The sequence below is a fragment of the Tenrec ecaudatus genome, chromosome 16 (genome assembly GCF_050624435.1).
Source record: "Tenrec ecaudatus isolate mTenEca1 chromosome 16, mTenEca1.hap1, whole genome shotgun sequence".
NCBI classification, from domain to species: domain Eukaryota; kingdom Metazoa; phylum Chordata; class Mammalia; order Afrosoricida; family Tenrecidae; genus Tenrec; species Tenrec ecaudatus.
The window spans coordinates 20,703,708-20,728,090 of NC_134545.1; the positions used below are offsets into that span (position 1 = coordinate 20,703,708).

At 62.0% G+C, this 24,383-nt stretch overlaps 1 protein-coding gene across 3 annotated transcripts in view; it reads left to right on the forward strand.

The window, feature by feature from the left end:
• Window positions 1-16,514, forward strand: part of SPECC1L (sperm antigen with calponin homology and coiled-coil domains 1 like) — a 67,625-nt gene extending 51,111 nt beyond the window's left edge. For all 3 annotated transcript variants that reach the window (XM_075534806.1, XM_075534807.1, XM_075534808.1), the window contains 3 exons: window positions 14,099-14,215; window positions 14,289-14,348; window positions 14,727-16,514. In XM_075534806.1, coding sequence (XP_075390921.1) covers window positions 14,099-14,215; window positions 14,289-14,348; window positions 14,727-14,816 — 267 coding nt within the window. In that variant the 3' untranslated portion in view covers window positions 14,817-16,514. The remainder of the gene's footprint in view (window positions 1-14,098; window positions 14,216-14,288; window positions 14,349-14,726) is intronic.
• Window positions 16,515-24,383: the final 7,869 nt, after the last annotated feature.

The window sequence follows — 24,383 nt, forward strand, 5'->3', positions numbered from 1 at the left end:
CAGGAGTGCGAATCTGCATTTTCCCCCCGCGGGCACCAAAACTGAGTGGTTTCAGAGGAGTCTTACAGCATCTGTCCCCACCGTGCCCACCCCCGCGGGGAGCTTTGCCTTATAGCAAGTTAAGTGAGTGGATACAATTTTAAGGATTAAACCAGTGAGCTGACGAATGACTCTTGCTTCCTCCGTTCTGTGATTTAAGATCCCCCGATTGTTTTGCATGGTGCTCAGGGGCAGCAGACGAGATCCAAGGGCGCGCTGCGTTGGGTAAATCCGCACAAGACCTCTTCCAAGTGCTGAAAACCGAGGAGGTCACTCTGAGGACTAAGGTGCACCAGACCCAAGCCTTGGCATTTTCAGTCGCGTCATCTGCACGTGAAAGTTAGACATTGAATTAGAGAGACTTCCCCACCCCCAAAGTTGATGCCTTTGAACTGTGGTGCTGGAGAAGGCTACTGAAAGTCCCACGGACTGCCAAACAACCAACAGATCTGTCTTGGAGGAAGTTCAGGTGGAGCGCTCCTGAGAGGCAGGGACAGCGAGACTTCGTCTCACATGCTTCGGACGTGTTGTCAGGAGAGACCAGTCCCTGGAGAAGGACATTGTGCTTGGTCGAGGGGCAGCGAGGAAGAGGAAGGCCCTCCAGGAGATGGACGGACACAGAGGCTGCAACTGTGGGCTCACACCTAACAGTTGTGCGGGACCGGGCAGTGTCTTGTTCTCCTGGCCACTGGGTTGCTGTGATTCAGAACCGACCCGGCAGCATACTGGGTATAGGAGCCCCGGGGCTCGGTGGCTCACGTGCTGGGCGGTCCACGTGGAGGTCGGTACTCTGAGGCAGGAGAAGGGTGAGGCAGTCTGCCCCCGTGAAGCTTGGCGGGCATCTCAGAACCCCGAAGGAAAGTCCAGCTCAGTGCTCCAGGAGCGACTCCATAGCTGGGGTTCCATGTGTCATGCCCTCATTTTAGATGTGACCTTCAGTTGCTGAGTCGCGTCAGCAAATACTTTTAGGATGTTTTTCTTGACGCTCACATTGCAGGGAGACTTCAGAACGTGAGTGGGAGCCAGCGTGTCATGACTTTTTAAGCCCCTGCCCCCGTGCCTCCTGTGCAGGGCTGACCGCACAGGGAGCAAACCCTTCTTGTCACAGACCCTCTCGCGCCGTAGGCCCCGCCCCGGCTTTCTATAGACGCCTCCCAGGTGGAAGTGTGGCTCTTTGTTTATGTGCCTGCTTTCTCCCGGGGGACTGATGGCCGGGTCTGCTTGTCCTCTGACAAGTAGAAGGGTCTGAGAGTTAAAACTGGAGGCCCTGAAGCCTTTTAGCCCGTCGGACGGAAAAGCTGGTGGAACTTGTGAGGGGGAGGTGGGGCGCAGCGCCTTCCGCGGGACTGCCAGCAGACGTGAGCAGCAGCAGATGGCGGCGACAGCCAGATCCGGCCTTTGGTCTCTGACTTCTCATCCTGCAGGGCAGGGCCGGTGGTGACACCGCAGGGCTCATGAGCTCGCTGACGTGACAGGGAGCACACAGCTCCCTCGCACAGCCACCCCTCCCCACCCCTCCACCGCCCGCGTGCACCCCTGGCGCTGGGAGCTAGCTGCCTCTCCAACTGAGATAGATTCCCTAATGCTCCGATCATTTTCCTCAGCCCCGGGCCCTGAGCGCCCTAATCTCATTAACGCCCATTACAGCATCAAGCCTGGCCAGTGGGTCTTTTATCTCACAAATGCCCTTTCTGTAGTAATTGGGAGCCCTGGGACATTAGTGTTGAAAGGCCTGGGCTCTCTGATTTACTGTCCAGTCTGCAGCCCACGGGGACGGCGGCCTGGCTGTCCCAGAAGCCACTTTCAGAACATCGGCGTCCTTTTTTGTAGTTTTTTCTGGTCTTGGGTTTGTTATTTGTACATGAATGCTGAATGCTCTCTGAATGTACCATGCGCTGAGATAATCCTGTCCTGAGAAGGGGCCATCCACGAGCCTCCTGCCCCCCCATCTGCAGCACCCATTCTCTGGAGGTTGGCCCCTGAGGGGTTCTCTGGGCACCTACGCTACCAGACACCCTTCGCTGTGACTGTCAGGCACCCGGAAAATGGGAAGAGGGGCTGCTTGTCGAGAGGCCCAGTGGCTTACTCTGCGAGAAGGACCTGGCACCCGGTCCCCACGAGGACGGTGGCCGAGAAACCCTGCAGCACCGCTCCACCGTGTCCCCTGAGCCCCCCTGGGGGTGACTGGACATGACTTCCCCAACCAGCAAAACTCACATCCCACCAGACCACCCCGGGTGGACTCTGCCGGACAGAGCAGAACTGCCCTCTGAGGACTCCAAGTCCGTACATCCCCTCCTCCTCCCCGGGCAGCGCTGGGCTTGAACCACTGACCTGAGCTCAGCCTGCTGACTGCCAGGGCTCCTTCCTCAAGGACGCCCGTGAGGACTGAAACGGCAGCCTGGCCACTGCCATTGAGCCGCTTCCGGCCTGACTCCCAGCCGCCCTGTAGGACCGGAGAGCTGCCCCCCGTGCTTTCCAAGACTGTGACCCTGTCCGGGAGTAGACAGCCCCGTCTCGCCTGCTGACAACACAGCAATAGGGAAAGCCGTTCACGAGGTCATCCAACTTCCGCAGAGGGCCTTCGCACAGCACCATTGTTTGCTTGTGCTGGGAGCTGAAGGGTAATGTGAGAGTGCTTCGTGCTAGCTGGGATAGGCTCATTGTTTCTGTAAAATGCCAGACCTGGAAATGAATGGGCCAAGTCCAAAAGATAATGGAACCACTTAATCTACTGGAAGACCTGTGTCAAGAACAGAACGGAAGGGTCAGTCTCAGGAAGCAGTAAGGATGTGCAGGGCCTCAGTCCAGAGGACCTGCATGCCACCCAGACCTCAGCTTCCGTGCCAGAGACCAGAAGAGCTAGGTGGTGCCCGCCCACCATTGCTGGCTGCTCTGAAAGGGAGGGACCCTACTGATGGTCTTGGGTACAGTGGGGGGTGGAACAAAACTCAGAATCATAAAACGGACCAGACCCGATGATGGGTTAGAGACCGGAGCCCCTGAGATGACGGCTTTTAGTCAACTTACAAGCGCAGAACCGAACTCTGCCCATAGTGCAAATTTTAGCCAATGGTCCGTCCTCTGAGGTGGCTCACGACACCAGGGAGGGCACACGCCTTAGAGGAGTCCACTGTGTGCGTGAAAGCCGTTTGCCCAGAGCTGGAGTTCAGAAGACAGGGAGGGACAGGAACGAAGAGGCAGTGGCCTGGGATGTCCCAGGACAACGTGTGTGCACCCTGGTGACTGCATGTGGAACAAGCAGGGGACCGTGCGGTGCGGCGGAGGTGGGGCGTGGGGCGGCGATCCGAGGACCCGAGGGCTCTGGCTCAGGAGAGGAGCGATGCTGGTGTGCTTTCATCCTTCGTCGGCTCCAGGCTTCCTCTAGGGGAGTGTTCTCGGGAAGGGATCTGAGCTCTGAACCCAGCGCCTCGCACCGAGCAGGGCACGGCCGCTTTGAGGACCTGCCTGCTGAAGCAGAGTGGGCACGTCCCATTGGTGCAGGGGTGAAGCATTGGGCTGCTCACCACAAGGTGGGGGTTGCTGAGGGGGGTGGTTACCTGCTCCTGTAAAGGTGAACAGCCCGGGCACCACGTGGAGCGGTTCTACCCTGTCGGACAGGGCTGCCCTGAACGAAGCTGACCCCACACTGACTGATATGCCAGAACAATCTGTCGCTGCCACAGGGGCGGGAGCGCGCTTTGAGGGGTCTGTTTCTTGTGCTGTACTCTCACTTGGGGCATTTTACGCATGTTGGATCTAAGCACAAGCTTATTTCCAAGAAGCCAAACTCCCAGCCATGGCATCCCTGCCGACCCACAGTGACCCTGTAGGGCAGGGTAGATGGAACTGGCCCTGTGGGGACCCAACTCTCACTCTTTACGGACCTCGTAAGCCCAGCCTTTCTTCCTGGAGGTGGGGGGAGGGGTGTATATATATATCCCAGGCGGCATAGTGAGGTACACTGAACTGCTGCTGCGAAGTCAGTGTTCCAGCCCACCAGCCAGTCTGGGGGAAAGATGAGCTTGTCCGCGCCCTTAAAGGCGCACGGTCGCAGAGAGCCACGGTGGCAGTCCTCCTCGGCCGCAGGCTCACTGTGAGTGGGAGTTCACTCGCCAGCAGAGGAATTTTGGTTTGCAAACACGCACGCATGCATGCATACACGAGGGTGTTTTAGCACGTCTGTGGGAAAATGGGATGAAGAGAATGGAAAATGTCCGTGGACTTTCAAAGCCCCTGTGTGCGCGTGAGGAGCCCTGGTGACCTCGTGGTCACATGTCCCTGGACCGTCGGTCTCGGGCCCAGGGAACCTCCTTCCTGGCTGGTTGAGCGTTTTCATCAGGGGCGATGCTGGCTTTTTGTCCAGTGGCGTTTCTGCCTCTGTTGCCGTGCTCATAAGGCTGCTTGGTTGTTTGTGAGTGTGCTAATGTAATCTTGTGAGCCAGTGTTTGCTGCATCTCCTGTGGATCTATGCACGGCAGCATTTGGGCCTCCGCTCCGCACTCCGACCGCACGATCGTCTCCATGCGCCCTCGCATGGTTCGCAGTGGTGGTAACTGGTCTCCCGGGCCCACAGCCTCCTCGTCAGGGCACTCCAGCAGGCTGGGGAGCCTTTTCTCCATCACTAGCGGCCGTACAGAATAATCAACTGTGCGGTAGCCTGCGATATTGGCCAAACGCTCGGCCCCAATGAGATGACCCGGACCGCTGCTCTCTGATGAGGCAGGTGATGGCAGCCGGAATTGACGATTTCGAGGCCGGGCGCTCCCCACCCTGCGACCGAGTCATTGTTGACCATTTGCGTGGTCTCCTCAGAGAGCTTAGTATGCAAGATACGGCCACATATATCTACGACTCTAGAGCTGAGCCTGCTGTTTGGCAAACGTGTGACTGCAGGGGCTAGCTCACCTCGGGTCTCTGATTGTTCGGCTGGTTTGTCTCCCCTGTGAGCTTTTGGTGGTGGAGACAGCTGGGCACCGCCTCGTTCCTCCGTCTCGGGCTGGAGGAGGTGGTTCACGGGGAGGCTGCAGAGCCGACAGCGCCGACAGTTGGTCCTGCAGGCAAGGCCTGTGGGGAGCAGTCACTTCCTTGGGGGGCCAGCTTTACGACCGCAGGGCGTGCTTGTCAGGCACTGGTTTTAAACAAGTAGCCCACGTCCATTCCTGGGGCAGACGTTCCAGGGGTGTGATGAATGCTCCTTTCCCCTGGGCCATTGGATTTGATTTTCTAGGATCTTGCTTAGAATGTTTGCATCTGTGTCTCTGAGGGACACTGACCTTCAGTTTTTGTTTTCTTGCTAATCGTGTCTTGGCCCAGGTTTACATTTAATGTCGTTACCAGGGTTTGGTGTCCGGCTGCTGTTCACCTCCCTGCCTCAGAGATTCCAGGAAGCAGTTCTGCTCTGTCCTGCGGCCACTGTGTGTCGGATGAAGCATGCCGGCCGTGGGTGTGGTCAGCAGGGACAGGCAGTTTGAAGTTGCCCAGTGCTTCGCAGGTCTGCAGGCACAGTGCAGAAAGGGGGTCCTCGTGATGTGTTCACTCAGTGTGGGACACGAGCTGGCACCTCCTGTCAGCCGCCCCTTGGCCCCCTGCGCTGCAGCATGGGCAGCGTCCAGGGAGGGCGCTGTGCCTCTCTAGGTAGCTTCCCACACCATTTCCAGTCTTCTGTGGAAGGTGGGATGCTGGACCTCCTGGGCTCCCTGTGTGTTAACACAGCGCCTTTGTCCCATACCACCACCTTCTCCTTCACGTCTTCCTCCTCCTCCTCCTCCGCCTCTTCCTCTTCTTCTCCTCCTCTTTCTCCTCCTTCTCCTCCCTCCTCTTCCTCCTCCTTCCTCTTTCTCCTCCTCTTCCTCTTCCTTCTCCACCTTCTTCTCCTCCTCCTCTTCCTTCTCTCTTCTCTTTCTCCTCTTCTCCCTCCACCACCTCCTCTTCTCCCTCCACCTCTTCCTCTTCTCCCTCCTCCTCCTCTTCTCCCTCCTCCTCCTCCTCCTCTTCTCCCTCCTCCTCTTCCTCCTCTTATCCCTCCTCCTCCTCCTCTTCCTTCTCTCTTCTCTTTCTCCTCCTCTTCTCCCTCCACCTCTTCCTCCTCTTCTCCCTCCTCCTCCTCTTGCTCCTCTTCTCCCTCCACCTCTTCCTCTTCTCCCTCCTCCTCCTCTTCCTCTTCTTCCTCCAGGCCTGAGACCAGCAGGAGGGGGGTTCCTCAGTAGACAATGCTGTCGCAGGGCGGGGTCACGGGCGACTTCCTCCCCTATAACTGGAGTCTGCAGTCACAGGACCCACTCCCCTGGGTGAGAAGCTGAGGAAGGTGCCGGCTTAGATAAGGGTTTTGTTCAGAGCTAAATCTAGGCCGAAAGTCGTAGCTTTTTTCATTTTACATTGTCACCCTGCGTGTCTCATTGTGGCGGGACAGCCTGTGCCCTGGGGGTTACAATCCTGGAACAAAGCGGGGAAGAATGGCCCTGTCTGACGACCTGCACAGGGGAACACTGCATTCCCACAGCAGGAGTCCTGGAGGTGGGCCTGGTGGGTTATGTGTTACGGTGCCAACTGCCAGGTCCACAGTTCAAACCTACCAGCCGCTCCACAGGAGAAAGATGAGGTTGTGTGCCCCCATGAAGATCGACAGCCTTGGGGTTGGAGAGGCTGATTTAGTCTGTCCTGCAGGCTCGGAGTGAGTGAGCCTTAGTTGCACTGGGTGGCAATGGCTGGGCCCTCCTTGTTTCCACTCCAGAACACAGTGGAGCTACTCCACTAGGCGCTACTCCACATCACCACCAGGTACCGGTGGGGCTCTCCTGGTCCTGGCTCCTCACTGCCCCCCACAGAGGGCTCACTGTGTATGGGGGGAAGCAACTTCCTGTTCTCAGGGGGTTCCTCTGTGTGTCAAACCCCGCAGCTGAGAACCGGCGTTTTCCCAGGACCGCGCGCCATTCCCTGGCTGGCCTGAACCATGACTCTGGCAGCGACTGGGAGCAGCTGCTTCGAGGGGTGGGTCTGTGGTCTCCTTGCTGCACGAGTGGGGCATCTTCAGTGTGTAGTAGGTGAGGACGTCTTCCTGGCGCACTGAGGGAGACTCCCATGTAGGTGGCCCCAAGTCCAGGCAGCCCTCCTTGGTGCCCCGTATGTGTGTGTGGGTGGGTGGGTGGGGGGGTTCTCTCTTACTCCTTCCCACCAGGGACCAGAGAGAAAGCCCCTCCTGTGGTCAATAAAGTGCCAGCGCTCCTAGAGATGACGCGGCAACCACTGAGCCCCCAGTGGGGTTCCTGGGCATTGGAGAAAGTCAGACATGGGACTAGGCGCTGAGGAGGGCAGACCAGGGGCCCGGCTGCCTACCCTGGTCACCCCTGGGTGACTGCACACGCTGGTCTATCCTGAGCCACACCTGTCAGAGTGCCGTCTCTCACAGCCCCACTCCATCCGTCACCTCTCTTACCCTCGGGCAGCCTCTGGCAGGTCACTGCCACTGCAGCCCTGGTGGCCCTGTGGCCTTCTGAACTGCATCTGGCCCCTGTGGCTATCCAGCATGATGCCCGTTGTCAGGCCCTTGCTGCCTGGTGAGCCTGGATGCGGAGGGCCCCTCGATGTCAGCCACCGGGAAATGTGGCGCCTTGCTCCTGAGTCCCGGGCACCCGTGAGCTCTCGGTGTCCAGGCCTGTGCATCAAGGTGGAACCCACAGTGTGTGTTGTCAGACGCCTACGGAAGGAACGGTGGGCAAAGGTGTCAGACAGAAAGTGAAAGCCCTCCCCTGAGGTGGACTCTGCTCGCACCTGGTTGTGGGTGGCCAGGTGTTTGTGTGCCCTGGTACACACGCTGGAAACGTTATCAGCAGGGACCACACACCCATCCTGGGTGTTGGGGGACCTCCACCAAGGAAGGAGCGGCCTGGGCCGCTTGTGTGGGAGCAGGTGTGGGTGGGCTTGCTCCCCGGAGGGTGGGGTGTTAGGGAGGAGCAATGTGGTGACTGGGGTGAGCCCTGGGCTGGCCAGCCTCACTGGGCTTGGAGGTGACCAAGGCTGGCTGTGTCCAGAGCGGTGGCTTCCCCTGTGAGGAGACGGTGACCTGTGGGTTCCTGTTCAGCCTGGGCTCCCAGGACCCTCACCCCTGCTGGCTCCACTCTGGACACCCCTTCAGATGGCGGTGAAAGCTAGGGGTCATCACCCAGCGACCAAGGCCCCTGGCGGGGGACACAGTCCAACCCAGAGCTGCGCCGTCTTGGGGGCGTTGTCTCAGAGTGGTGGCCTCAGCCTAAGATCACCCCAGGAATGAGGCCAGGGTTCAAGCGTTGGACTGAACCTCCAGAGCAGAGGGCCCGCCCTGCCCTCTCCCAAGAGAAGCCATCCTCCAGACCCCGCTGGACCTCCTGACGCTGACCTGCAGCCGTTTCCTGTCTGTGAGAACATGGCCCAGGCCGAGTCTCCGTAGGGGGAGGGTCAGCACACGCTGCCACCCTTCATTTGTCTCTTTCTCCAGGTGGTCGCTGCAGGTCCATCGCTGCGGCTCCGGGGTCAGGAAGCTAAGAGACCCAGATTAATTCGGATTTCCAGTTGCCTGTGGAAAGACTCAGGAAACAGTTAGGAATGCATTTAAAGTGATCTTCGACCGTTTCTCTACACACGGCGAGGGGGATGGTGGGGGCTGTGCTTCAAAGAAGCTCATAGCTCTGGGCTGCCGTCTCGGGGTGGGCGGAGACCACTGGGGCAGGGTCGTGGTCCCGTGACAGGCAGGAACAGCACCTTGGCACGCCCTGGGTGTGAGATGTGTCGAGATGGCAGATGCATGCTGTGGGGGCGTCTCCTATGATAAATCACACACCATCTGCATGGACGGATGACAAGAGATTCCTTCTGAAGCTGGCACGGCTGAGCCCCCGTGAGTTGGAGAACTCCATAGGAGTCCCGGCTGGTGGGCCTCCTGCCGGTCTCCTGTGAAAACTGGGAGCCGAGACGGAAGGACACAGACACCGAGGTCCTGGCACACAGACTGGGAGACGGCCTGTCCCTTTCTGTAGCAAGATCCAGAGCTCCACAGACCCTCGTTCTCTTGAGTTGTGCCACGTGCGGTCCTGTGGGACAGGGTGGAACTGCCCCTGTGGTTCCCCGGGCGGTAAGGAGTCACGGGGACAGACAGTCTCCTTTCTCCTGCAGAGAGAGCGGCGCGTGGGCTCACCCACTCTGCCCCCCCAACTCCGTCTGGAGAGGAGGCTAGGAGGTTGCTGGGCACTAAGAGGGCGAGTTGCACTGCTTTCTTGGTAGGACAGGAGCCTGGTGGCATTGTGGGTTAAGCGTTGGGCTGCTCATCACAAGGCCGGCAGTTCAAACCCACCAGCCCCTCGGAGGGAGAAAGAGGAGGCTGCCTGCTTCTCACAACGATGGAGTCTCAGAAGCCCCACGGGATGGTCCTGCTCTGTCCCCACAGTTGGCTGTGCATTGTAACCAGCTTGACAGCCGGGGGTCTGGTTTGTGTCTTACCAAGAGGACTGGGGTAGGTTCCGTGTGACTCACTCAGAAGATGGATCTGAAAGCACGTCCTGTTTCCCTTCTTGGAGAAGCCAGGCCGCACACACAGGAAGGCCAGGTTTGACATGACCCTCCAGCACACCTTGGCCTGCGGGCCTCTGTGGACGATGGGCACGGCCTGGGGCCCCTGGGCTCCATGCTCGGCTTCGAGCATCACGTGACTGGTCAGCCATCCTTCAGGGTAGCTTCCTGGTGGTGTGTTGATGCCCGGCCTTGTGCAGCTCCACACCACTGTCGTCCTCACAGAAGGAGGCTCAGGTCCCCAGGACAGTCACCCCACCACCCATCCCCCGAGCCTACCCCTCCTTCCTGTCTCTGGCCTCTGACACCAGTGCCATTACGTAAGCTGGGACCATGTGGCTGCTGACCTCACACTGGCCGACGGCTTCACACGGGGGTGTCAGGTGTAGTCTGTGTGTGGCCATACCACATCACGTCTGCCTGTATGTTGATAGGCATTTGGGCTGTGGGAGCCACAAGAGTAGCCCTCTGCAGGTGGGTCGGTTCCGACTCACCGGGCTCTCTAGGACAGAGGAGCAGCCGCGGGCTCAGACCCTGACCTTCCACTTAGCAACCAGCACTCCGGCTGTGAACGTCAGTTTTGTTCCAACACCATTTTCTGTTCGTTTGGGGGTATTTTCTAGCAGGTGGGCTTCTAGGAGACTATCCAAGAGGGGCATAGTGTAAAGTTGGACTCTCTGAAGGACCCCCCAGGCTCTCTTCCCACAGCGGCACCCCCAACCCCACCCCACCCCTCCCTGCAGCAGCCAGGGCTCTGGTGTTTCCACAGCCGCCCCATGCTCAGCACCCATGGCGTTCACCCCGGCCATGCCCAGGGAGCACACCGCTGCTTCCCCGGTGGCTGCAGTGCTGAGCGTCTGCCCGGGGCCCTCTGCCATGAACCTTCTTTCAAGACCAGTCTGTTCATCTTTTCCATGTTCCGAGGTTGGCTGTCTGTCTTGGGCTGTGTGTGCTCATGTGTTGGGGATGGAAATTTTCAAGTATATGCTAAAGTCGAGAGGATAGTTACTAGAGGCCACGTGGCTACTCCCCTTAACCCCCCCACCCCATGATTCAGAAGCAAATCCCAACTCTTTAATCTCATCAGAGGCTTCGTCAGATGACTCCCCACTTCCCATTGGATCAGAATGCGTCCTGCAAGGTCCGGCCAGTGCCCATTTATGCCCATCGGGTAGTACGTCTCTGAAGGGCACCGTGGGTTAAGCACCAGACTGCTCACTGCAAGGTCAGCAGTTCAGGCCCGCCGGCAGCACCGAGGGAACAAGACGAGGCTGTCTGCTTGCCTCAGAGACCCTGGAAGGTGCTTCTGCAGTGGCCTCCAGGCCATGGTGGTGCAGACGGACGTGAGGGGCTTTAACTCTGTACCCGCTCTCTGTTGAAACCCCTCCCCTTCCTTGTCCTTCAGCCTGTCTGCTTGGAGAAGCCGGCTTGCATCTTGCATTTCCTGGTGCAGATTTTTTGGTGCCGCCCTGTGACAGGGGGCATGGGGGAAGGTAGGAGGAGACCGGGTCCGTTTTATGAAGGCCTATCTGTCCGTCCAGAGGGGCAGGGGCCAGCTGCCTCTGGCTGTCCTTATCTGCTCTTCCTGCCCCCCCCTCACGGAGACACTCGGGACTCCAAGCTGGGTCAGGACGGAGCTGCTCAGGACAGACGGAGTGAATCGTCTGAGGATGTAAAGGAGAGGTCTGTGGCAGAATCACCTAGTTCACACCATCCCAATGCAGCTCTGAGACCACATGCAGCCCCTGGGGACTGTGAAAGACAGGACGGCCGGGTCAGTGTGTGTGTGGGGGGGGGCCGGGGGGTGACCTTCAGGTGGTCCTGCACGGTGGGACCGAGTCCCCAGACACGGCCTGAGCCCCACCCTGACTCTTCGTCTGCCCAGGAGAACCAGATGTTGGAGCTCTCCTGGGAAGATGTGCTGCTCCGTCTCCCCCCGGCCCTGCTGGGAGCAGTCGTGCCAGGGCAGTCTGGTGGGCTCTGTGTTCTTAGTGAGCCCTGTGAACGCCCGCTGTCTGGGGCAGGCCCTCCACAGGCTCGTGGGGTCTGCCAATGAGCACAAGGTCTGAGGGGCCCTTTAATAGCATCAACCCCCACCCATCCCCAGCAAGAGGGGTTCTACTACCATATGGGGGCTGGGGTCCAGCCAGGCCCTTTAAGGTTGAACTCCCGGGCTGTCGCGTGGGCCCTGTCCCCCGCCCCTAGTGTGCTTGATGACAACCGCAGTTTGGTGCACTGCTGGACAGGTCCTGTGGACGCCCTTGGGGCCACACCAATGGCTGTGAGGACATTGGAGTCAAGTGAGCAGAGGGAAGACTCCTGACCTTTGGCCCTCTGGCCCATAAAAGCCAATTTCCTGAAATAGACCAGGACCTTAATAGGTACTTAAAGAGCACGTGGTTCTTGGGCTTGTCTGTGGCTCTAGTTAAACTCTGAGCCAGCCGGAATCTTTCAGACCCTCGCGGACAGGTCTCTGTGCTGGAAAAGGTCGTGTGTGGGGGCACTGCAGGGCCAGTCAACCTCGGTGCGGCGGCTACATGGGCTCAGCAGCCTGGCAAGGTGGCTGGGTGCCAGGCTTTGTTTTACAGGTGGAGTGGGCCATCCATCCAGGAGCCCAGATGTAGAGCAGGCACCCCTGGGAGCAGAGCTGTTCTCCCAAGTCAACAAAGCTTTGTGACCCTTTGTCATAACGGTTCTGGGTTTTGTCCACCTTGATATAAACGTAAGGGGCCTGACTGCAAATAAAGGGACCCGCCTTCTCTTCCTTATTGCAAGCCTGGGGCTCCGATGTGCGTTCAGCAGTAGGCTGCGGGCTGCGCAGTTGCTGCTTAAACCAGCGTGGGGAATGTCTGGCCCGAGGACCACCTAACGCCAGCAAAGTCCTCAGCACCTGCTGACGTCACACGCGTCACCCAAGAGAAGCCACTCCACCGTCCTGCTCTCTCACTGTTCCAAACGGACGCCGACTGTCAGCGGCCCTGTCGGTAGGATAGGACCACCCCTATGGGGTTCTAAGACTGGGAGTAGAAAGCCTCATCTTTTCTCCAGGAGCCCCTTGTGGCTTTGAACCGCTGGCCTTGCAGTGAGCAAGCAGCCCAATACTGGCCCGACTGGGCCACCAGGCTTCTTCCATGTACGGCTCTGAAACCTCGCCCACGGCGCTGTAAGCACTGTAGTCTGGCAGCACCGGGGGCTTCGGAGAGTCGGGAAGATCGTAGTCAACTGTCCCATGTTTTCACGAGCTCGGCGCGGTGAAGCGCTCAGCCTGGTGCTCAGTCACCCTAACGCCCCTCGGGCTGGGCTGTGCTCAGACCTAGGCCCTCCTCTCTGCCTGTCCTCCTGTGTCTGTTCTGAGGGACTGGGCCGAGGGCCTCCTTCCTGCCTGCTTTCTCCCACCTCCCTCCACACCGGGCCCTCACTGTCGCCCCAGCCTGCCCCCTACCCAGAGCAGAGCCCACCTGCCAGCTCTGCTATCTGGGGCCAGACACCGGTACTGGCTTTGGAAGGGTGGGAGTTGCCCCTGTGGAGGGGGGGGCGTCTAGCCCCGTGACCTTGCCTTGAGGAAGGGAGGCCGGGAAAGGCGGCCCCCACAGCCCGCCAGCCGTTTCCTCTGGGAGGCGGTGAGGCCCAGCACGTACGCAGCCCTGCCTGAGACCCCGAGTGTCAGGGAGCTCGGGAAGGGGCGGGCAGGAAATGGGGCTCCTTCCCCGGGAGCGATGTGATGGGAGCCACACGGTCAGGTGGTGAGCTGCTGGTGGAACCCCCCACGAGTGCTGAGCAGGTGGGTGGGCTGGCACCTGGCCTGAGAGTCCGAGACACCCCAAGGGGGGGGTCACCACGGACAGACCACGGCTGGTCCCTCTCAGCCTCTGCCTCTTTGCTAGACACAAGCAGAACCCTCCTGGGCAAGTGGGAGTCCACACGAGTGCCCACTGCTGCCAGCAGAGCCCCCTTGGACAGTCACGTGCCTCCCCCATCCTGACCCCAGCTGGACCGAGCGGCCACGCAGCTGCTTCCTGCGTGAGACGCAGGGGATAGACAAGCCGTCACCTGCCCGTGTGCCATGTGCCCACCTGTATCTTGCGTGGGCCCGTCGGGGTGCCCGCCTGTGTGTCTGAGAGGGCGTCAGAAAGCAAGGGAAGGGTGATGAAACGACCTCTTGAACTCTTTGAAGTCCACTGTGCTGTGTGTGTGATGTATGTGATATGTGTGCTCGTATACCTGGGCAAATGGAGGCTGCAAAAAGTATGTGGGGGGCGGAGGGGACACGCACACCCAGTTCCAGAGTCGCCCTCGTGTGGGGGCCAGCTCCACTTAAGCTTGAGGATGTGGTACACATAGTTGGCACCGACCGCTCTCCAGCGCCTTTGGGTCACAGCCATAGGGAGGTCTGCCCTGCCGGGGTGTGAGGTGGATTGGGTGACGCGCCCTGGCTGGCAGGGAGGTGGATGGGGACAGGCTGCTCCAGGCAGACAAGCCTCCCATCCCTCACATACTCTCCTTCTCTCTGTCCCCTCAGAACATTGACATCACCAATTTCAGCAGCAGCTGGAATGACGGACTAGCCTTCTGCGCTCTGCTACACACTTACCTGCCTGCCCACATTCCCTACCAGGGGCTCAGCAGCCAGGACAAGGTGAGGGCAGGGCTGGCGGGGTATACCTCCCAGAGGGCACCCAGCCTGGTCTCACTGACCCCTTCCCTTGCAGAGACGGAACTTCACCCTGGCCTTCCAGGCAGCAGAGAGTGTGGGCATCAAGTCCACCCTGGTAAGCTCCCCTACCTCCCAGCCCACCTGCAGGCAGCAGCATGGCCTGGTCAGTAAATGGGGGTCCCAAGGAAGCCCCTGAGCTGCTGCATGGGCTCTGCTTGCTGAGACATGTCTCGAGGAAAGGCATGGCAGGCACTGGATTTCACCCTGGGGACAGCCCGCTCTTGTCCACCTCCCCAGCTGAGCCCAGGGATTAGGGAAGTGCTGGTGTGCAGACAGACACTGGAAGGCCGCCAGCCCTCCTTCCTCAGCCTAGAGGTCGGGAAGAGCCCGGCTCAGAGGGTTCCGGCCCAGCACAGTGCCCTGGGTAGGTGGCCCCCTGGGTGGGCGCAGCCCGGGAGCCCTGCAGGAGGTAAGGAGCCTGGGTCTCTCTCAGGACATCGGCGAGATGGTGCGGACGGAGCGGCCCGACTGGCAGAGTGTGATGCTGTATGTGACGGCCATCTACAAGTACTTCGAGACCTGAGCGGCCCGAGCCTGCTGTGCCTCCAGCTGCACCTTCGGGAGTGGACACTGCCCTGACTCGGGCCCACACAGCCAGGGCGAGGACTGACCCATGCGGGAATGGCACGAGGCCAAGCCAGGCCCATTTGGCATCCGCAGGGCGGTTGCTCACACAGCCCCTGCTTCATGGCCCCTGGGCTGGGCAGCCCCTGCCCTGTGCTGCTGCCCCTTACCACATGACACAACCTGCCTGCTAGCCAGTGGGGTTCTGGGGTGTGCAAACCCCCACTGACCAGGTGACGTCATGCCTCTGGACTCCTCCTAGGGCCTAGCCCCCCCGCCTGCCCGCCCACTTGGGCTGAGGTATCCTCCCAGGATCTGCTCCTGAAGGCTTCTCATCACAGTGACTTGCTGTGTACCTGTCAGGGAGCAAGCACCACGGTGAGCCTGTCTTCAACAGCACCGGAACCAGCTCCGGGCTGGGCAGAGTGTGGAGAGGCAGGGTGGGTGGGTGGGATCTGAGCAAGTGCCTTGACTTGTGGTGGCCCCAAGGTGATGTCAGCCTCCCTCCCCATCCCTGGTCTGCCGGGCTGGTGAGGACCAAGACTCAGCTCAAGGTGTCCTGTGAAGTGGCTCTGGTCTGGACGGTCTCTCAGAATCACGCTGTGGGTGTGGACTGTGCATGTGTGTGCCACGCCTGTGGACCACGGCCTCTGGGCAGCCAGGCTGTCTGCTGCCCTCCCATTCACCGCCACAAAGGACCAGTGAGCAGCCAAGCCCCAGTTCACCCAGTGACCACACACCCTTCGGCTCCACAAACAACAATCCTCAGATGAAGCCCCCATGGACTCTGACCCCACAGATGGCGACCCCCACGTGAATCTCCCACAGACACCCCTTTCTGCAAACGCAGCCGCCTGAGCCGCGTGGCTGTCCTGGACTCACCGTGCACCATGTATCTGCACAGACCTCCGTGTTCCTGCAGTCGCCCTCTGTGCCTTGCCAGGCCTGGATGGGGGTGGCCAGGGGACGCCTGTCTGGGTGTTGAAGCAGAACTCTGGCCCCATCTAGCAGGCTTCATAAGACTGACTGGACCGCAGGCGTGTGTGTTAAAGTGGTGGTGGCCGGGATGTGGGCCACTGCTGCCCTGAGCATGGCCGAGGCCAGCGCCTGTGGCTTCTGTGAAATGCCCTTGAACCACGAGAGCTGTCCAAGCTTGACTTGCTCCTCTCCAGGGTGACCCCCAGCTGAGAGGATGCAGTGTGGTCCAGACACTGCCTCCTCCGCGATGGAGCTGGAGAAACCCCCTGGCAGAGCTCAGCCGGGACAGGGGCAGCCGGACTGCTGACAGTGAGGGCCGGAGACCCCAGAGCCCCAGCAGGAAAGCCTGTCCTCGCCCACATGTGGGCTCTCCTGGGTGGTGGCGGGGCCCTGCTACTATCCTCACCCTGTACCGGGGCACCTGACACAGGCAGTGGTTCCCCACGCTGTGTTGTTCCTGGAGGGGACAGGGCCTTGCCACTGCCCCTCTGTCTCCTGACCAGGGGTAGAGGCAAGGATATATTCCCAGGGGGTGTAGGGGGACACCCCAGCCTGCACCTGGCAGGACACAGCAGGCCTGAGGGCTGGACAACCAGTGAGTGCTGATCCCCTGCGCCCGAGAGCCTAGCCTGGCTGGCTGGGCCCCATTTGTAGCCAAATACAGATGTGCCCAGCTGCACTTGGCTCCTGTTGTCTACTGTTTGAGTCGTCTCTGCCGCGCCACAGGGGGTGTGGGGGGTAAGCAGTGCCCTGTGAGGCTGCCTGGATGGCAGGGTATGATGCTGAGCCACAGCCTGGCAGGCACTCCTGGCCAGCCTCAGCTGCCAGGGAGACCAGGTGGGGAGCAGTCTGCCTGTCCTCTGGTCCCGTGTGAGGGGAGGAGGGCCGGGGCTGCACACACCCTCTGCTTGGTCTGTGACCACGGCCCCTCAGAGCAGGGGTGGTCCTCACGGACACTGGGTTCATGTTCTTGGGTGTCACTTTCGCAGACCAGGATGCCACACATGACAGATCAGGGCTCCCCTACGTGGGGGTATTGGGTGTGGAGAGAGCCCACCACCCCTCTGGAGGATGGGGTCCCTGCTGGAACCCCCCCAGGCCTCCCCTCCCTGAAGCAGCAGAGGGGCCTCGTGTCCCACAGGACTGCCACGAGCGAGCCTGCGGCCTTGTGGAAGGGCCGCCATGGGCCCAGCCATGCTCAGCTTGGGCACACATCCAGGGGGGCAGCCCCGGCTCCACACCTAGAAGCTGAGTCGTGAGGGCCCTCTCCACCGAGTGTCACGGGGACCCTGCTTCTGCATCCTTGCATGGTTGTCAGTACTCAGGGTTACTTCCCCTGGCGTGATCTGCTTCTGTGGGTAACCAGAGGGAGCCCCCACTTCCTCAATCTCGGAGCCCAGGAAGCATGCCAACCCCCTGCCCCCCCTGGAAAAATACCTCCGGAGTACTGGCGTGGCTCCCAGAGACCCCAGCAAGGCACCAATCAGCCCCTCCCTGGGTCCCAGTCTGGACCAGAAGTCGCCAGTGCAGGTGTGTGGTGGAGGAACAAAGGGCAGGGACAAGCACCAGGAGATCCTGGGCCAGCACAGCTGGTCGGGCAGCAGGAGCCGGAAGGGCGGGCCTTTTACCCTATAAAATCCATCTGGGCTGGGCAGGGAAACAGAGGCCCAAACTGGGAGACCAGTCTGCCAATAAGGCCTGGGGTTACTTGCCCCCTACCCACAGCTGGACACAGCTCGTGGAGGCTGGTTGTGAGAGGTTCCCGGATCACTTGAAGGCCAACCTGGAGAAGACACGGCTGTAGGGGACACTCTGAATGGCCAGGCGCCCACCTTGAACACCATCAGATGAGATGCACCAGTGTGTGCCCAGCCTCAGCCCTGGCTTTGCGGGTGACCTGGGCAGATGAGATGGAGGGGGCGGGGGGGGCATGTCTCTGCCTCTGGTCACCTGTGGAGGGAGCTGGTTCAGGGAGCCCAGAGTTGGGGCACCACACTACCTGGGGGCACTGGGAGGACTTGGGGGGCTTTGAGAGCCTGAGGACACCAGCGGACCTGTTGCTTTTCTCTTGGGGAGCCTCTGGCAGTGGGCTGAGCAATGGGGTCCGCTGTGGCCAGGGAGACCCCTAGACAGGGCATTTGTGCCTGCCTGTGGAGCCCGGAAGAAAAGTGGCAGACCAGGGGCTGCAGCGGGACTCCCTCCTAGCTTGGGGCTTGGTGGTACACAGAGGGGGTGGAGGTCAAAGGGGGTCTCCTAGGCTGAGGTTGGGAAGCAGCCCCTGCCGTGGTGGGGGGGACCCCTTTGTCTTGGCCTCAGCCAGTCCTGTGTCCGGGCGACCCCCGGCACCGCCCTTCGTTTCCGTGGCCATTGAAGCCTGGTCTGCTGGGCGGGCAGGGGCTCTGCAGCGTCGGAGGCCGTGTCCCTCCCCCCGGGTCACCTCCAATGCTAGGGGAAGTGGAGACACTGGCCGGAGGGGCGCAGAGAGGCGCTAGGAAATTGGGACCCGGATCAGGGGTCTGGAACGCTGCGGTAAGGGCTGTAGTGCCTCGGACAGCTGCGAGCGGGCTAGGGGGCACTGCGGGCCCGGTGCACCCAGGTGGGCACGCTGGCGGGGGCTGCAGGGAGGGGCGTGGCGCGGGCGGCGTCCGGTCCGCGTGCGTCCCAGGAGCCCGCCCGGTGTCCCCGCGCGGCGTCCGGTCCGCGTGCGTCCCAGGAGCCCGCCCGGTGTCCCCGCGCGGCGTCCGGTCCCCGTGCGTCCCAGCAGCCCGCCCGGTGTCCCCGCTTGGCGGCGGGCGGGGCGGGGCGGCGCGGGTCCGCCTGCAGGGGGCCCCCGCGAGCGGCCGGAGGCCCGCGGAGCCGAGACGGCGGAGCCCGTGCCGGCGGCAGGTCAGCGGGTTCGGGCCGCGCGGTTCGGCCCGCGCCGGGAGCCTCCGGGGGCGGGCGTGGGGCCGTCGGGCGGCGGGGCGCCGGTCGTAGTGGGCTCGTGCGCGCCCTCCGGGCCGCCGGGGGCGCGGGAGTCCGAGAGGCCGGCCGGCGGTGGGTCTGTGCCCCGGGCGAGGCGGAGCGCGCATGGGGGGCGGGAACCGGGCGCGGGGCGCTGGGCACGCGGGGTCCGCCGTCCGCCGTCCCGGGGATGCGGGGGTGGGGGGTGGCGCGAATGGGCGGCCCTCACGGGGTGTGGCGCAGGACTGCCCCGGCTCCACGGGGGACTCCGCGCGCTCGGATCACACCCCATCGCCATCGCGGAAAACTTCTATCTTCCTGTCGGTGCCAGGACGGGCAAGCGAGGGACCTGGGGGCAAGGCGTGTGGCTGCTCCGGGCAGCCCCCCATTCCCCGGTCCGCACTGCCCTTGGCGCCGGAGGCTAACCTTTTTTGCCCACTGACTCTGGCTGCCGGCTTGGCCTGCGTCCCTAGAGGACACTGCCCCTCTGCTGTCCAGGGTCCCTGTTCCCAGCCTCCCTGCCCTGCCAGTCCCGAGGTCCAAGCCCGACAGCGCAGGATTCCTGCTGGCCCTGGGTGAGCTGGTTGTCTGAGACTGCTGCTGGCCACGCTGCCCGAAGGAAAGGCTTCTCATTGTGGCTTCCGTGGCCCCCACCCCTGCTGCTCTACCCCATCCTCCGCCCCTGCCCCATCCCCCAGTGCTGATCAGATAGCCCATGTCCCCTGTTGAAAATGTCAGGAGACTGGGGGCAGCCCAGATGTGTCTGGGACAGCCGGGCCAGGCTGGCCATTGAGTGTCCACACACACTGGCTTGTGGAGCCCAGGTCCCCCTCATGTCCTGGGGCCTGCGGGGAAGGAAGGCAGGGACAGGGACTTTCAGGCTTTGTTCCCAGGTCCTGTAGCACATGGTGAGGGCTTTGGCTTTGTTGTTGCCAACAGGGGAGAGCGAGGGAGGGGCCAACCAGGGGACATGTCCTCCTGGGGACAAGCCAGGGTCTGCGTGGGGCTGGACTCGTGGGGCTGGACTTGGCAGGAGGGAAGGCTTTCTCTCCTGAGCTGGAGGCAGCGGAGAGGGCTGGAGCTGGGGTCAGTCAAGCCTGGGGGCACCTGGTGGAGGGACATCTCTGGCCTGTGAGTGGCCCTGGGCAGCAGCCTGAGGCTGTCTAGTAGCCCTTTGAGAAATTTTGACTCACTGGCCAGGGGGAGCATCAGGACACCCGCAGGGCCCATGAGTTACAGCCTAAGCGGGGTTGGTCCCTGGGCCATCTAGCCAGCTCTGTGGTCTGCATTGTCTGATGCAGCCGGGTAGGGTGGAGGCAGGCAAGCTGTGATGGGGGTGTCGAAGGCAAGCCGTAGGCAGTCCCGTCTGGACTCGGGGAAACGTGTGCAAGGCAGCCAGGTCTGAGTAGGGCCCGCAGGCAACCCTAGGGTGGGCCCAGTGGGGGGTGAGCGTGGGCCCTGCTGGGTGGTGGGAAGCTCCCAGCAGAGCTGAGCCCCTGCTGGACAGCCAGCTCCAGGCAGAGGGCCTGTGTGTCTGCAGGGCTGCCCCAGGGTCAGGGCCGCCCACTCCTGTTCCCAGCCACCCGGCCGCTGAGGGGCCTGGGCTGCCAGCACTTGCCTTCCTGGGGTGCCCACGGCTGCCAGCCCCAGCCCCCTTCATGGCACAGTACCTGCTGCCCACCACCGCGGGGCTCTTCCAAGGGCACCAGTGGCAGGACCCTGGCTTCGTCGGGCTGCCTGTACCCTGGAGGAAGGGCTGAGGAAGAAGAGGTGCCGGGGCAGAGGCTGCTGTGAAGTGGGGCCCCCTCCCTGCCCCTGCCCACATCCTGCCCCAGTAGCATGTCAGTGCTCACAGGGCCTGCTGGCGGAGGAGAGATGTCACCCATCCAGAAGGCAGAGGTTCCACTCTGAACTGAGGGCTCGGGGCAGTCCCAGGTCGTTCCCTGGGGATATGTCAACCTCCCCCCCCCCCACCGCTGCCTGCGCTGTGCCCACCGCCCAAGTCCCCTCACTTCTCACGGACTCGGGGTGCCCTGAACGTGACCCCATCACCTATGCACGCCCACTCCCCTCATTTCCCTTACTGCTACCTCTCCTGCCCGAGCCCCCGTGTGCATGCTAGCGGTGGCCGACCCTTCCTCCCTACCTCCCTCCTTCCAGTTCTCTGCCCTGGTGACATGGTGGGGTAGGTGCCAGAAGCTGTCCACAGCTTAGCAGTTCTGGGAGAAAAACAAGGCTGTTTGCTTAGCGACACTATAGGGCAGAGCGGCTCCTGTGGGTTTCTGTGACGTGACTCTTTTCAGGGGTAAGAAGAAGCCTTCCTCTGTCTCCCTTGGAGCAGCGGGTGGTTTCGAACTGCCGACCTTGTGGATGGCAGCCCAATGGATGCACAGCTCTTGAAACCTAGGCGTGGTTCTCCCCGCCCTGCGGGACCACTGTGGGTCCTGCGCATGGAGGCAGTGGGTTTGGGGGTGCACTGTAGGCTTAGCATGGGTTTGCTTGCCTGAAAGCTAGGGTTTGGAGCCCACCAGCCACTCCAAGGGAAAGAGGAGGCTGTCTGCCCCCCTAAAGACTGACAGCCTGTGGGGGGCCTGGGGTTGGGAGGGACCCCTCTGCAGTGGGATTTAGTGGGGCAGCCCGTCTCACCCCAGAGGCAGAGAGAGGCCGCTGGGCCCAGACCCTCAGGGCAATATCTTGGCTCCCTCCCCTGCAGTGATCCGTGGGCACACCCATGGCCAGAGGTTGGCACATTCTGGGCATGGAGAGGTATTTGGTAAACACTTGCTATAAGCAAGTGGACGTGGGGGTGGGTAACCCAGTAGGGGCCTGGGAGCCAGAGCTGGCATAGACACCCTCCCCGTGCCCTCTGCCTGGCCCCACCCTGGAGCAGGTGCTGCCCCGTGGCCCCAGGGGTGCAGCCACCATCTGGGCGTGTGTACCAAGGGCCCGCTGGTCGGCCGATCGGGAGCCAGCCGGGATGGTCAGGAAGTCTGTGGGCTTTGATTAAATGGAGTTTTCATTAAAGTGGGTGGTGCAGATGGGCGGGGAGCAGCAGTTTTGTCGGATGGCCTGGCCAGTCGCATGTGTCCAGTCCACTGCGGCACCCTCTCCCCCCACCACCAGGAAGCGTCGTCATTGGCATTGGGTGCCCTCGAGCTGGTTCTGACTCATGGCGACCCCACAGGACAGAGACTTGCCCTGTGCGAGTCCCAGGAGGTAACTACAGAAACAGAAAACCTGGCTTCTCTGATGTTAGGTCCGTTTAATCGGTTCTGACGCCCTGCCCGCTCCTGCACCATCCTCAGGCTGTGATCCACAAGGCCCGCAGTTCGAACCCACCAGCTGCTCCTCAGGAGAAAGAGGGGGGCTTTCTACTCCTGTCAAGAGTGACAGTCTCAGAAACCCACAGGGCGGCTCTGCCCTGCCCTGTAGCGACAGGCTCGGCCGTGAGTCTGGCAGCCTCTGGGCCAGCTCTGTAGAGCAGGGGGTCTCAGGGCAGGTGAGATCACAGTGCTCCTGCTGCTGGAGGATGGTGTGAGCCCCAGCACTGGCCCCATGATATGGGCAGGGCTTACCACCAACAAGACCAAACCCTGGTGGCTCCACCTTCCCCTGCCCCATCCAACCCAGCTGGCCAGGCTGGTGGGCGTGGCCTGAGCAGGAGGGAGGTGGACAGCCAGCAGCATCCTGAGTGGCCAGTGGTGGCTCGGGGGAGGGAGCTGAGCTCCTGGCTGGGGCTGGCTGCACTGACAGGGGCCTGGTGCTGACGCTGGTGGGCGTGGAGGCTGGCACCCCCTGCAGGCAGGTCCAGGCTCAGAGCCCTTGAGAAGTGACCTGCGGAGGGGTGGGTGGCCCTAGAAGCCTCCTGGTACCTGTTTCCCGCCCCCCCCCCCACGCACACACATGTAGAATGTGTTCCATGGGGCTTGAGGTGGGGTCCTGCAGGTGGTGGGCACCGTGCTGGGCCTAGAGAAGACCCGGCCACCCTCAGACAGAGACAAACTACTGGGTGCCCGCTCCCTCCTGGACCCAGGCCCCTGGCAGATACCCGGGTGGGAGGGGCCCAGCCACTTCAGCCCTCTGTGGACCCCAGAGGGTCTCAGCCAGCCCCTGGAGACAAATCCCTTGGAGGAAAGCTGGGAGATAGTGTGTGTGGTGGCCAACGGACCACTCCCGGGGAGCTGCCAGGGAGGAAGACGACCCTGGGGGTCCTGAGGCACAGTGGGCTATGTGATGGGCTGCGGGGTGAAAGGTCAGCCCCCCAGATGCCCCGCAGTGGAAAGTTGAGGCTTTCCACCCCCGTCGACAGTGACCATCTCAGAAACCCACAGGGGCAGCTCCGCCCTGCCCTGCGGGGTCCCCGTGAGCCGGAGCCCACCGGAGGCCTGGCGTTTGGTTTTCATGTTGTTTGAGCAGCGTCCACTTCCAATCAGGTGACGGCACAGCGGCCTCACGGGGTCTCCTCGAGGACCCAATTGGCACCGTGGGTTCAGCACCGGCGGGTCGGTGGCTCGGGAGATCGTGCAGAGGGACAGCCTCGGACACCCCCGCCCACTGGGCTGTTCTGCTCTGTACTGCAGGGCGGCCCCCTGAGGGTCGACAGTGGGTTCAGGTCCTGTGGAAGGCAGGGCAGGGGAGGGGTTCAGGCTGGGTGCTCTGACCCATTGGGCATGGTGAGGGGGAGACCCCCATTCACCCCACCCACCCAAAGATCACCTGGGCTCCAACTTTGGGTCAGATGGGGAAACTGAGCCTGAAAGGCACCCCTCTGGCTCCCGTCCCCCGCACACCCCTAGCTGAGTGCTGCCCTATCACCCAGCCCCCATCTGTAGGGGCGCAGGTGGGGAGGTGTAGGCGGGGGGGCGGTGCCAGAGCTGAGGGGGGAGCGGCGAGCTCAGCTGAGCTTTCTGCCTGGTGCGCCTGTGAGAGAGGCTGCCGCCACCTGCCTGCCCAGCCACCGAGGATCCTGCCCTGGGGTCCCTGCAGTGAGGTGGTGCCAGCTGGCCAGCAGCTATAGGGCAGGGGGGGTGCAGGCGGATGGTCGTGGGGTTGTTGGACACTTGCCGGGGAGGGTGGGGATAGGGGTAGGGAAGGCTGAGTGGTCATGAGCGAGGGCGGGCATAGAGGTAGGGGAGGCTGGGTGGTCATGTGCCAGGGTGGGAATAGGGGTTGGGGAGGCTGGGTGGTCGTGGGTGAGGGCGGGCACAGGGGTAGGGGAGGCTGGGCTGGGTGATCCTGGGTGAGACCCAGGGACTGGCACAGGAAAGATCAGCCCCCTGTGGAGATCATGGCCTGGGTGCCCAGCACGGGGAGATGAGGTGGGACGGCAGCAAGGGGGTCCGGGCAGCCCGAGCGCAACGCTCACAGGCTTTCCCTCGGCAGGGACTGCAGGACAGAGCCGGCTGACCAGACATGCCCCGGGCGCCCCCGGAAAGGGCCAGGCTCCCCGGGACTTGGCATCTTCGTCATCATCACCATCAACATTGGGCCCGTGAGCAGGGGCGGCCCGGGCTCCCGTGAGTGAGCAGGGCCGGGGTGCAGGCCGGCGCAGCTATGGACCGTGAGCTGGCCGGGTGCGCGTCCTTGCAGAGCGGCCGGGCTGGCC